The sequence below is a fragment of the Stigmatopora argus genome, chromosome 12 (genome assembly GCF_051989625.1).
Source record: "Stigmatopora argus isolate UIUO_Sarg chromosome 12, RoL_Sarg_1.0, whole genome shotgun sequence".
Classification (NCBI taxonomy): Eukaryota; Metazoa; Chordata; class Actinopteri; order Syngnathiformes; family Syngnathidae; genus Stigmatopora; species Stigmatopora argus.
Window position 1 is genome coordinate 1,487,941 of NC_135398.1, and position 14,599 is coordinate 1,502,539.

General features: G+C 41.2%; 1 protein-coding gene and 1 long non-coding RNA gene across 3 annotated transcripts in view; one reads left to right on the top strand and one right to left on the bottom strand.

Moving 5' to 3' along the window:
• Nucleotides 1-14,599, top strand: part of LOC144085444 (uncharacterized) — a 68,205-nt gene that overhangs the window by 49,347 nt on the left and 4,259 nt on the right. The window lies entirely within an intron of this gene.
• LOC144085438 (ephrin type-A receptor 3-like) overlaps nucleotides 10,308-14,599 on the bottom strand; it is a 90,761-nt gene continuing 86,469 nt past the window's right edge. The window contains exons 16-19 of the mRNA XM_077614711.1: nucleotides 13,603-13,752; nucleotides 12,769-12,962; nucleotides 11,996-12,148; nucleotides 10,308-10,942 (exon numbers count right to left, since the gene is read on the bottom strand). Coding sequence (XP_077470837.1) covers nucleotides 10,843-10,942; nucleotides 11,996-12,148; nucleotides 12,769-12,962; nucleotides 13,603-13,752 — 597 coding nt within the window. The 3' untranslated portion in view covers nucleotides 10,308-10,842. The remainder of the gene's footprint in view (nucleotides 10,943-11,995; nucleotides 12,149-12,768; nucleotides 12,963-13,602; nucleotides 13,753-14,599) is intronic.

The following is a 14,599-nucleotide window of genomic DNA, read 5'->3' on the forward strand; positions in this document are numbered from 1 at the left end:
ATGGATGTTTATAAAAAGAAATGGAAGCGCGTAGTGGCTTAAAAAGCTCAATTAAAGTGTGTTGGGATCAATAAATATGGAGAAGGGAGACTTTTAAATAAGCCCTTTTGCTTCTGTCCTTAGATCGCATTTCGCAAAGAAACTCAAACTGGACAGATCGATACGAACCAAGCTGTGCCAACAGCGCTTTTATTTTTTTGTGCTCCCGTCTGCGTTTCCGAGCTGGCTCCGTTCCGCAGACGACATAAAGTCGGCCCGTTGGGGGCTTCTGTCTACCTGCCAGCGACAAAATCATCATTGGGAACAACATGGCCTCCGGGTTAGCATCCACTTACAGTACATTAAGCTTTCGAATCTGTTTCGGGGTCATTTTCGCCAGCACACCCTTGAAAGAAGTTGGCGGGATGGCGGCGGGCCAAGAAGAATTGTTATGGAAAATCATTTCTGCGCATAGTTTGGGGCTAGTTTAAGTGAATTGGACGGCTATTTTTTTCAATTATTGACTTCATTTTGCGTCACTTTGTTGTCATTTTAGGGTTTGACTTTGATTTATTTAATAAGGGACAACAAATATCTATATTCCTGTTAATGAACATATGTCAATATGTAAGATTGTAGCCGACGGCTAATTTTTTATCTTTAGTCTTGTGTAGGTTGAAGATAAACTACGACACTTCTACGTAGCACAGTTTTTGTTAGGTTTATCATTATTATAAATGTGTATCAATATTAATCATTATATATGTGCTTGCAACGAAGAACGCTTTGCTTTAATTTTAGAGTTATTGACATTAATACAAAGGGCATTTTAATACATCTCTTGCAAAAGTCAGGACTGTGGTTCGCATCAAGAGAACTGTGAATTGTTTTGGGCATCAAGATGGTTCACATCGAACTGTGGATTGTTTTGGGAAGCATCGGCTTCTCGGGATGGTTCACATCAAAACTCTCTTGGGAAGATTCGACAGACCTACAATTGTTTTGAGAACTGAGATAAATTGTTATGAGACTCTAAAAATGTTTAGACTTCTGTGGGACATGGTGTTAAAATCTTATGAATAAGTTAGCGAGAGAGACATGGAGTTATTTAGAATGATCTTGACCGGACACGTGGGTGGATCTATTCTCTTCTTGCAAGAATTAAAGGATGTGACTTCAGATGCCTCTTTTATTGAAAGGTGAATTTGGAAATAGCTATTGGTGAACTTAGCAGTTTTAGACAGTGTTGTGATTGCAATTTTGTTTGTCTAATAGCCGAGCCAGGCTTTAAGATGATTGGCCGAGAGGTTCAGAGACGGGAGTTTGCGTAAGCTAATTACTATTGAGTTCCAGGTATGAACAGAGAAGCTGCTTTGGCTAATTTAGCACTCTTTTTGAAGGGAACTACACAGTCACCTATAGAGCCAGCCAAAGTTGATGTCTTGGAATTTTTATGTACAAATTCTTGCAGTGGAGGAGGAGCTTTGTGTAGGAAGATTTTGTAAACTAAGGTGGCATCTGCATATTTATCAGTATTGTTCCAGTTCAGGCATTTGTGTTTTTTTTTTCAATATTTGACAGTGGTGGTGCGTTTTTGGCTGTTTTAGTGTTTGCGGATAGGAACATTTGGCAAAAGCGCTGTAGTGCACGCACTCACAAAATTCTGGTTTTGCAGTAATCCCTCGAATATCGTAGTTAATGGAGACCAAACATGGCTGCGATAATCGAAATATCGCAAAGTAGGGTCATCCTTATAAGTTTTTTTTAAATATTTTTTCTTCAGTGATGAGTCCTAGTAGCAAGAGTGGCTTCCGTTTACGAGTTTCAGCGTGTATTTTTTCCACATTTTTATGAACTTAAAAAAAAAAAAAGTTAAAAAAAAATTAATAGCAGAAGAAACTCGCGAAGAAGTGAAGTGGTGATAATCGATGGAAAACTATCCCACTTTTTGTATAGACCGATTTTTTCAAGTTATGCCATTCTTTCCCCTCTCACGGGCTTTTAAATACAGGAAATACCTGCTTCATGTGAAAATCCTTTGATTCAAAGGCTATTCCGACTGATCCAGTCGCCGGATGGACGGACACAAGAAACACCAAACCGCCAGCAATTGATTTGACGTCGCTTTTTAAGCTCCGTAACCAAAGCGGCAAAATATAATAAATCATGGCCATCTTCAAACTCACGCCGTTGCAAATTCCTCACTTTTGATGAATACGCACCCGACCGCGTGCGCAAAATAACACGCGTTGGACATGTCAGGGATTTTGATGGCGAGTCCGTAAGCGCTCGGGGGGCCTTAAAATCGCCCCCCGGCATTCATCGTGTTTTATAGCTCGTCGCGTAGTGGAACGACGGAAAGGAGGAGGCGTATTAAAAAGTGCAAAATAGAAAGGAAGGGGGAGGGAGGGGAGATAAGGGTGTGAATGGAAGTGGGAAAAAACAAAAAAAAATAAAACAGGCTGTTAAGGGAGTGTGTGTGTGTGTGTGTGTGTGTGTGTGTGTGTGTGTGTGTGTGTTGGGGGATTGCATCAACCTTCCTAATCAATATCCATTTCCCACGGCTGTCATGTTGTTGGAAGAGTGGCTGCTACATTAGCAAACACAAAGTGTCCTATCTTAAATAAAATATCACCTTTACGACAAACCGCTACGTTTGTCTTTCTAGGACAAATGGGACGCTTTTGGGCAACCCGTTTATCTGCGGCCGGAATATGGAGACGTCACATTGACGGACTTGACGATGTTTATGGGTGCGATTCTTTGGGAATTTCTGTAGTGGGAATAATGGGGGGGATTTATGGGGTTTCATGGGAAAAGGATAGGGAGGTTTTTATGGGTTTTTTGAGGGGAAAAAGATGGCCGTTTCTGGTATAGGGGTGTTTCAGCGTTTTTTTTTGTCTTTAAAAATGAAAGGGTTTAGAAAAAAAGAAACGTTTTTGCAGTTTAAAATGTCACGTAATATGCTGGTCTGCATTTGTTTATATTTGAACAGCTGTTTTGTGGAGGGTCAAGCTGTCGAGAAACGGCGCCACCTAACGGACGCTAAACGTTATTCTTCGTTTCTATGGGATGGCGCTCACTTCAAAATGTCTTTCGGCATCCGGTGAATTTTTTTCACGTCTTTCGAAAATCGGCGTCCATTCACATTTCCTTTACGGTCGGTACGTGTCAAAGTGGCGGCCCGGGGGCCAAATCTGGCCCGCCGCCTCATTTTGTGTGGCCCGGGAAAGTAAATCATAGTGGCGACTTTCTGTTTTAGGATCAAATTAAAATGAAGAGTATAGATGTATATTACATTTCCTGATTTTCCCCCTTTTAAATCAATCATTGTAATTTTTTAATCCATTTTTTTCTGTTTTTAGTTCAAAAATCATTTTGTAAAATCTAAAAAAATATAGAGAGCCGCGTGTTCGCCACCCCGTTCTCGAAAATCGGGTCGTTCATAACTCGGCGTCAACGTATTCGCATTGCGTTCACGGTCTGTCCATCATTAAGAACGGCAGACGTGCGCGCGAGCAAAGCTAAGCTAGCCGGGGTGCGATTCATTATTCTGCGTTGTATTTCCAGGACGCCACGAAAGCCTAAAAGCCTTCATAAATTACAATGTTATTTGGGTCAAACCTCCGTTAGGAAGCACGGGGGATGATTTAGCGCCTGCGCTAACCGCCGCGTTTGGGCTTTGAAAAAATAAATAAATAAATAAATAAAGGAATGAAGGGCATTGAGGGATTTTTGTGTGTGTGTGTGTGTGTATGTTTGTGTGTTTGTGTATGTATTTAGCCAAACGGACCACTGGCGGTGTCAGTTCTCTTCATATTGTGCGCTCGCTTTTGTGTGTGTTCATTGCACGGCTCGTGGTTATGGATTGCGGTGTGTGTGCGCGTGTGTGTTTGTGTGGGGCGATAGTTGTTCACAAAGTTGCCCTTTAAATTCCCTTGACATTTTACCAGGTTCAACGTAACCAAAGCTGTTTTAGCTTGTAATTTGTCCACTTCGTAACACATTGGCAGCCATTGACGGGGATAGACGTCTCCTGCCGTGAGGTTAAATGTACAGAAGCTCCCCTACTTACGAACGAGTTACGTTCCGAGCGATTATTCGTAGGTGAATTTGTTCGTAAGTTGCTTCAGTGCTATATTTTGTATTATAATTTATGTTTAAGGCCTATATAAGTGTATTGAAGGTTTAAATAAGTGCATTTGTATGTTTAAGGCTTGTATAAGTAACACGCATTGGTTTGTACTAAAAAACATTAATAAAATGGAGAGAATATGTACAGTACTGTATAGAGAGAGAGAGAGAAAGAGATAGATTTATGTATTAGAAAGTGGCCGAAAGAAGCGATCTAACGACGATTGCACAGTTTTCTTCTTTTATTCATCATAGATGATGCGGTAGCACTGTATGGCATCATTCAATTGATTTGCAAACTTTGTGCAACGTTCAATATTTGGGTCCTGCTGCTCCATCTTTCTGTTTATAAATGGTACTGACGGTCGAACGATTCAAGTTGTATGCCCGTGCAACGCTCACCATTTTCTCACCCGCATCAAGGTTCTTTTTTATTGCCACTTTGGTTTCAAATGAAATGGCTTGCCTCTTCCTTGCACTACCACCCTCACTAGAAGCCTTTCGCTTTTCACCAACCATATTGAATAATGGATGCACGAGATATTTAATGATAAAAATGAAAACATGTTCTTTGCGCACTGGAGATACGTTCACGCACTTACGCACTGCAACGAACTGGGCAGAGGAAGGTGGATGCCGGGTGAGCTCTCACAGCGCCAGGCATCGTCGGTATTAGCGGCGGAAAGAAGCACTACTCGGAAAAAGGCGCGCAATACAAAATCCAACTTACGAACATTTTCGACATAAACGCAATTTGCAGACATGTTCGTATGTACCATGTACCGTTGTTCGTAACTCGAGTGTTCGTAACTCGAGTGTTCGTAAGTAGGGGAGCGTCTGTATTTATCCCAAGTAGGCGTCCAAACCATTTGACGTGGGAGAGTGGCAGCAAAACAAAGACATTTTTCCCCCAAGCCGAAAAACGTTTCCGCCGAAAAAATCCCAGCTCGCCGCCAACCAAACTCAAGTTATCCGCGCCTCGCCATCTCCGTTCGAACGCATCGCTGTGTTTTTTTTTTCCACGCCGATAGCGTGCCCCCGCCGAGCGACTGATGGAGCCGTGATCTTTTGCTCTCAAGTGTTTTTCCAAACGTCTCGCGACGCCGGCGTGACAGCATGAACGAGCGCGCCAATTACCGCTCCTTTGGGATTTTTGTCCGCCGCCGCCCGTAGATCGGCCACTTGTACGCGCACGCCATCCGAACGCGACGGGCACATCAGTCAACGGTGGCCTTTCAAAGTCTTCTCCGTCGGGACGCCTGACCTTTTCGCTTGATGCCGGTCGCAGCTGCGCGATGAATCAATTGCCTGCGCCGCCTCGGACTAATCACGTGAAATGACATTCTCTCCGTGTCCAGACAAAAGCGCCGTCTTATTTGGCGCCCTCCGTGTCAACTAATAATGGCTTCCACTCTTAAAGTTGCCGGCCTGTCACTATGGACACATACGAACGAAGCCTCGACGGCAGAGGTGTCCAACTCACTTTTTATTTTCGGCATTAAAATGTCACTTGCCGCATTGATCCGAATATAAGACGATGTTTTTTTGCATTGAAGTAAGACTGAAAAAGTGTCCATTGTTGTAAAATCAGGCGCCAGATATATTTAAAGTGAATGCAGAACACTTTGATAGTTGATTCAGTTACTGTAGTTTTGCCGAACTTTGTTTGGTTCGCGGGTGGCGCTAATGCTAGATGCCGGGTTCGCTCGCTGTCAAATTATGACAGAGTTTACTGTTGCTATTTTGATATTAGATATTAAAATCTCTCTCATGATTATAATTTTGAGAGCTGGTTTCAACAGTAACAACCCGGTGACCAAACGTCCGTTCTACCAAACGTCCGTTCTACCAAACGTCCGTTCGACCAAACGTCTTTCGACCAAACGTCCGAGTACCAATTTCCACTATGCAGAGGCAAACCGCCACAATATCTTTTAATTGCATAACTTCAATAGTCATGACTCCTACTTGTTTCCCCAGCATTTATTTTGAAATACTATTTGACAAAATTCAATTAGTATGTAAAAACCAACGATAGCGGGACTTTAAACAGCTTTTCTGAAAAGTAGAAATCCATCCTTTAATCGGAAAGGAATGTAATCTATGTTAATACCCTCGTCAAATTATTCCAGCCGACTGTCAGATTTGCCTAGGAAGGAGGGGCGGCGTGGCGTGGCGTGCTGACTGGTCAGCACTCAACAAAATCATTTGATACTTTCAAGGCTTTTTAGCAGCAAAGGAAAAAAATAATAATTAAGCTACGTTCTCACATTACTTGCCGGTAAAAGCACTTGGAATGGTGCGGGATCTCTCTGGAATTAGCCACGCCATGGACCGGCGCGTTTGCGGGAAAGGCAAAGAAAGAGACAATACGGGCTACAGATGAGAAATTAGAAATATTAGCATATTTATTACAGCCACATGAAAGACATGAGAATGCCGACACTCTTTACAACAAGCAGGACGGAGGAAAGTGGCCCGCCCGCCCGGCGCTTCATCGGCGTTATTCGGTGGCCCCCCAAAAATTAAAAATAAGGAACGCGGGTTGAAATGAGCGCTTGAAATTTGGGGAAACATTTTGGCTGGGAAAAGGGCTGTGTGAACGCCATCCGACAATCCCGCTTCTGACGGATTGGACGTCCGTCGCCGTCGATGGCAGCCGACGTGTTCAAAAAAATATCAAAAAATCATACAAGCAAACTCCCGGTTGTTTTTAGGCCTGTCACGATAACAAATTTTAGTCAGCAATATGTTGTTGATCTCCGAAATTCTATGTTATTGTCAACAACAACAAAAATTATAGTTGTATGTTTTTTTAAAGATTTATTTAATAGGTAATTTATTCTGATATATTTCAAATAATACATTTTTTAAACATCGGAATGCATAATCTGTCATTTGATGATATGAAATAGGCGAATAGAAAACGCCATTTTATTTCTCTGCCAATTTGAGCCAATCAAAAATATTGATTTGTTCCAAAAATGAATGTCGGCAAATTTAAAAGCAAATTAATCTTTAATTTCTTTTTCCAATAAGAATTTCCGTTATTAGCCTCATTTTAAAAACATCTACAATCTGAAATACATCTGCGAGAGTCACTGCGGAAATCTGCATTTGCTAAACTCGACTTGCTTTTATTTTGAAATTTTCATTGGCTATGTACGCAGAGGAGCTAAAAGCAAGCTTTACAATCAGTTTTTTTAAAAAGTGCACTTATATATGGTGAGCGCTCAATGAATTGACCTTTTTCATATCGTGACAGGCTTACACACAACGTCGTACCACTCAAATAAATAACAAACTTTTCTTTTGCATAATGTTTTCCCCGTGTAAACAAAGTTATTAAATTATCGGTTAAAATGGAAGCGGGTGGATGAGCGGACGGACGTATAAATATTTCCTTTACAATGACACTTTACTCCTTATAATATCCTCTATAGGGCAACAAAACCGAGCGAGAGCAAAATAAGGCATCCAAAAGGCGAGAGAAGTCTGAAAAATACATGGAATGGTACATTTTATTGATTTTTTTTATGTGTAGTTTAGCGTGATAAAACATATTTTCTGTCTATGGAAATTTTGCCTTAATGCTAATTTGCCAATGTTATCTCGGATCACTTTCTATTTGGGATTGGACAATCGTCGGGTGGTGAGGGAGTGAGTGAGTGAGTTTGGTCAAGTGTCATTTTCAGTGCAGTATTTGTACAAAAAAAAATCTAGCGGTGCACCGATTGCTATTTAAAAGCCTGGCGTGCCGATCTTTATTGTTCTCGTTCGATTCTTCGTACCTTGTCAATTTATACGTTTTTCCCGTACTTGATAGGTTTTTTGATCATTTCAAATTGTGTACGCCGTATAACAACTTTTCTACGTTTTTTTGTTGTAAAAGCGATCTGGTTTTACCAATTTCGGCTCCAATCCAGATCTGGTTTTACCCATTTTGGCTCCAATCCTGATCTGGTTTTACCCATTTTGGCTCTATTCCAGATCTGGTTTTACCCATTTCGGCTCTAATCCAGATCGGCTCTATACCAGATCTGGTTTTACCCATTTCGGCTCCAATCCAGAGCTGGTTTTACCCATTTTGGCTCTATTCCAGATCTGGTTTTACCCATTTTGGCTCTATTCCAGATCTGGTTTTACCCATTTCGGCTCTAATCCAGATCGGCTCTATACCAGATCTGGTTTTACCCATTTCGGCTCCAATCCAGAGCTGGTTTTACCCATTTTGGCTCTATTCCAGATCTGGTTTTACCCATTTTGGCTCTATTCCAGATCTGGTTTTACCCATTTCGGCTCTAATCCAGATCACCTCTATACCAGATCTGGTTTTACCCATTTCAGCTCAAATCCAGATCTGGTTTTACCCATTTTGGCTCCAATCCAGATCTGGTTTTACCCATTTTGGCTCTATTCCAGATCTGGTTTTACCCATTTCTGCTCTAATCCAGATCGGCTCTATACCAGATCTGGTTTTACCCATTTCAGCTCGAATCCAGATCTGGTTTTACCCATTTTGGCTCTAATCCCGATCTGGACGTCTCGGTCAATGGTAGCAGACGAAAACGTCAACGCCGAGCTAATAGTATCGTCATGCTTGAATATGACGCACATTCCCTGCATCTGTCCGCCTTTTCACGATATAAATATAGTGCGTCAGAACATTTTTAGACTTTTACGTGGGCCCTACATGATTAAAGCAATTGTTTTTTTATGGCTTAATAAGGGGAATTGCAATCATTAATAAGGGTGGACAGGTATGATACTTTCCAAATGCGAGCCAATTGTGAACTCTCACTAAACAAGTAGGATCCGACCGTATTCCGTCGCAAGGGAAAAAGACCATCCGGCAAACGATTAGCAGACCGTGACCCAATAAAAATGCTCACCCAAATTCCACTCCGCTAATATCGCAAAAGAATTTCGGAAGTGACAGTGATAAACATCGTTAGCGCTGAAATGATTTGAAAATATCTCACGGGTGCATTTATTTATCTGCTCACATTAACCACCACAAACATCCACCACCGAATGCTAGCGGGCTAATGTGGCTAACAGACTAGCAGAGTAACAGGATCGGCGATACGTTTAGCCATGGACCGATCACCCCCAAAAAAAGCGCACGAAATCTTCCCCGATCGGCGCACCTTCGATAAAATCATATTTCGCCAGCCAATGAAATCAACCGAAATCCGTTGATGTAAAAACCGATCGCCGTCAATCAAAGACGAAGCGAAACGTCTTAGCCACGCTACATTCCTTCGTTCCAACAAATTCCTTCCTGGCAAATCTCCTTTTCATAACAAAATGACTTCATTACAAACATTCTAACATTGCAAATCAACACTGTACATATTTTACACTATGTTACAATCATATTATAGGCTGCGTTCGCTAAGCCACTCCCCCTTCCCGTTCTTTCCAGTTCCACTTAAAACATAAAAAGCAGCTTCAGTGCCATTAAAAAGAAGGTCCCGTTATTTTTGATCACCTGAAAACCGACCGACCGACCGACCGCTGGGCAAATGATTGACATTTTCTTCACAGAAACTTACAGTACGCGGTCGATCATTTTTGAGTGCCGGCGAAGGCCAGAGAGGTCCAATCCGTTTGGAGTGGGAGGAGCCAAACAGGGTGGGCCTTCTACCGCCTTCAATGGCAACAAAGCTAAAAGTATCACAATCGCTAATGATTTTTTTTAAGCAAAACAAGCAAAACAATCAGCGTTGACTTGATTTCTTATTTTCCCGTACACTCAAATATTACTTTATGAAGGGATAATTCTAATTTTTCAATTTAATTTCTGCAATCAGAAAAAAAAGTGATATTACGTTGAATTTTTTTTTATCGTTAGCTACGTTTCCGCGACAATTGTCCGCTAAATTAAAGCAATATTTTTTGAAAACAATTGTGAAAGCATCATGGGGACTTTAGTGTTTCATTTGAAAGCTCTTATTTTGAAAAAGTCTTCGAAAAAATTCTGAAAAATTTATTGTAACGAAATGTCTGAAAAAATAACGTAAAAAATGCGTTAAAAAGTTGGTGTTTTTCTCCAAATCTGGAGTTTCCTTTACTAATTTGTAATTGCAGTTTACGTTTTGTCGTCACGGAAACGCAGCTATTGACGAAAAAGTTTAGCCGACCGACATTTTTCAGATTCCGCGAACACAAAAATGACACCAAATGCGTAATCCGAGGTTTTTCGCGTGTCGATGGAAGCGCTCACAATTGTTTTAATTTTTTTTACCGGTTGCAATACGTTTGTCTTTAGGTCCAGTCGCATCGCACCCAAACATTCACCGAGTCCTCGTCGCGGGTAGAAACGATCACGCCTCCAAAACCAAAGACAAACGTTAGGTCCATCTCAAAAGGGGGCGGGACCCACCGCCACCTATAAACATCTACACATATACACACACTTGTGGCAACTTTCAAACGGGTGAAAGCGGGAACGAGAAGACGACGAAAACCGACTGTAAACCTCACGTGATAATTCGGATCTTTGTTCTTTCCGTTCTGAGTCTTTTTCGATTTTGTATTTTTTCTTTTTTCGTGAACGGAGACGTCGTCTCCGGGTCAAGAACGGTGCGAGAACGTGACGGAGTCGAGCGTCCGTGTCGTCCTCCGACTCGCCGCGCGTTCAAAAGGCGACGGCGAATCCGGCGACGCTTTCATTGGGTGGGCGGGGCTCCCAAGCCCCACCCCTTGTCTTAACGCGTGTTCATGTTATACTTGGACGTGTGTTCCTTGGGTTTGCAGGCTCTGCACGCTGGATAAAATCTTCTTCTGGTGGCCGGCTAGAGTCACGCCCATTTTCGATAATTCACTGAAATGAAGGCAAGAATATCAAAGTTAATATCAAAATCAATAATTTTTGTTCTATATTAAATTGTAGAGCAAACCGCTAACTAGCATGTACGTATTTTGAACATTACCGGGTACCGCAGTTATAGCTTTTTATTCATTCCTTCATTTTCTGAAACAATCATCCTCACAAGGTTCGCAGGGGGTGCTGGAGGCTATCCCAGCTAACTACAGGCGACACCCTGAATGGGTGGTCAGCCAATGCCAAGGCACAAGGAGACAAAGGACAACCACAGGATAGCTCGGGTTAGCCAATTTGGAGTTTTCAACCAGCCAATAAAAAAAAAACAATAAACCAACCAATAAAAACTGGGTAGCAGGCTGCGTTAGCACTAAAACACAACATAACACAAAAACAAAACGACAAAACACGCCAAACAAACAACAGAGCATAACATAACACACACTTGAGAACACAAAAACAAAACAACGCATCACAATAAAATCAAAACAATGCAGCACACAACATACTGCAAAACACACTAGAGAACACAAAAACAAAACGACAAAACACGCCGAACAAACACCAGAGCACAACGTACCCCAAAACACACACTAGAGAACACAAAAACAAAACAACGCATCACATAAAAATCAAAACAAGGCAGCACAAAACAAAAAACGCACCAAAACACAACATACTGCAAAACACACACTAGAGAACACAAAAACAAAACGACAAAACACACCTAACAAACAACAGAGGACAACGTACCGCAAAACACACACTTGAGAACACAAAAACAAAACAACGCACCACAAAAAAATCAAAACAACGCAGCAAAAAACATACTGCAAAACACACTAGAGATCACAAAAACAAAACAACGCAGCACAAAACAGAACATAAAAGCCTTGTTTTTTGAACGCTGACTAAACAACCCCCCAAAAATGTGTTATATTGTAGTTTGAAAGCAGTAACGTGCTAATGCCGATGCCAAAACGGACTGTACTTTAGCGTGCGTAATTTGACGTCGTCACGGCGGTTTACGAAGGTGGCAATGGCTCCTTTTACCTGACGCTGATGTAGAGGATTGAATCGAAACTGACGTATCCGGCGCCGGCAAAGTTTTCCTTGTACTGCCCCATCTTGATGGCCTCCAACCACTCATCCACCGTACTCACGCTGAATTCTGGAGTGCTGGGCTCCACCTCCTCCTCCTCCTCTCTGTCCAGACAAACCGGCGAACAAGTCACAAAATAAGTTGACCAATCAGCGTGCTATATGAGTTATATATGAGTGATCTTGCTTCTTAAATGCAAATCTGCACCTTAAATGACTTATAAAATAACCTAAAATGTCATCGATTAGCAACTTAGCACTTAGCTAACATTAGAAAAAGTGACATGTTGTTTCTTAAATGAAAATCTGCACCTTAACCGAGTTATAAAATAGCATAAAAGTTCGTCGGTTAGCAACCAACGACTTAGCTAACATGAAAAAAAAAACGACATGTTGCTTTATAAATGAAAATCTGTTCCTTAAACGAGTTATAAAATAACAAAATTTTATCGAACAACAGCCAATGACTTAGCTAACATGAAAATGAAAATATGCCTCTTAAACAAGTTATTAAAAAAACAAAATTTAATCGATTAGCAACCAATGACTTGAAACTACATAAAAAAAACTAAATGTTACTTCTTAAATGAAAATCTGCCCTTGAAAGTGTTATAAAATTCCATCGATTAGCAACTTAGCACTTAGCTACACAAGAAAAAAAACACATGTTGCTTCCTAAATGGAAATCTGCCCCCCTCTGAACAGGCTGATTATGTTGAACTAACCCTGCCGGGCTGTTGGCCAGCTCTCTGAGGCTGGCGGGGTTCCTGATCAGCTTGTCCAAGATTGTGACAATTTGTCCAAATTTGGGTCGCTCGCTGCGTCCTTTCTCCCAGCAGTCCAACATGAGCTGGTGCAGCACCACCGGGCAGTCCATGGGCGCCGGAAGACGGTAGCCCTCGTCTATTGCTTTGATGACCTACACACCCGCCCCCCAAAAAAGTAAATCGAGTCAACTTTAAAGTCCCACCGCCACCATATTTTACCCGCCGATTAAATCAGAAATCCGAGGAATTTAACAGAAGATGATGGAAAATGGAAGTGGAGAGTCGTTGACTTTATCGTGCGGTGAGTCGTAAGACAAAAAAATGTAAACCCGAGGTGGTCCAGTGGTTTGCTCGTCGATTCCAGGTCTTTGCATTTTGCTTTTTGGTTTTTTTAATACTTATTTGAATTCAGTAAACAGAGCTGCAAAACGTCAAAAATCATAAAAATAAAAAATCTTCAGATTTCGTGACACTTTTTCCGAGTGGCATTTACTAGCGACGTGTACAAAGATAAAGCTCAATATTAGCTCATGCTTTTCAAATGGTTTCCTTTTTAAAATCGTTAATTCTTGCAAAAAACAAACAAACAGCAAAGCAACGATGACTCAGGTTTTCATTTGAGCTAATACACACGTCTTGTAGCATTTAACAGTTCTGATGCGACAGTGGGACGACTTTAAGGGTCGCGTGGGTGGTACTTTAGCTCTGTTTTCCAATGCGCTAATCCCAAACAATAACAGGACTCTAACGGCGCGTGAAGGTCACATCTGCGAGCTGGCGACGGTGACTCACGTCCTGGTTGGACATTTCCCAGTAGGGCCTCTCTCCGTAGGAAATGACCTCCCACATGACGATGCCGTAACTCCACACGTCGCTGGCCGAGGTGAACTTTCTGTAGGCGATGGCCTCGGGGGCCGTCCACCGGATGGGGATCTTCCCGCCCTGAAAATCCAGAACACAATGCTAAGTTTTTTTAGCCACGGCCAACGCTACGTCAACACGCTGATAGACGTGAAAAGCAAATCGGGAATTCGGGCAGTTTAAATGCTCGGAGACGCGTTGACATCAAGCAATCACTACTCTGGTTGTCTTTTTTCTTTTTTTGGTGTCGAACCTGCGGCTCGTGGGCAGTATAGTAGGGCTTTTTCCCTAAAAAACGACATAGTATAGTAAGGCTTTTTTCCCTAAAAACGACATAGTATAGTAAGGCTTTTTTCTTTAAAAAAAAACGACATAGTATAGTAAGGCTTTTTTCTTTAAAAAACGACATAGTATAGTAAGGCTTTTTTTCCTAAAAAAACTACATAGTTTAGTAAGGATTTTTTTCCTAAAAATACGACATAGTATAGTAAGGCTTTTTTCTTTAAAAAAACGACATAGTATTGTAAGGCTTTTTTCTTAAACAAACGACATAGTATATTAAGGCTTTTTTTCTTTAAAAAACGACATAGTATAGTAAGGCTTTTTTCTTTAAAAAACGACATAGTATAGTCAGGCTTTTCCCCTAAAAAAACGACTTACTATACTATGTCGTTTTTTAAAGAAAAAAGCCTTACTATACAATGTCGTTTTTTAGGGAAAAAGCCCTACTATACTATGTCATTTTTTGCGAAAGAAAGCCTTACTATATACTATGTCGTTTGTTTAAGAAAAAAGCCTTACTATACCATGTCGTTTTTTAGGAAAAAAAGCCTTACTATAGTATGTCTTTTTTTTTTTTAAAGAAAAAAGCCTTACTATACTATGTTGTTTTTTTAAAGAAAAAAGCCTTACTATATACTATGTCGTT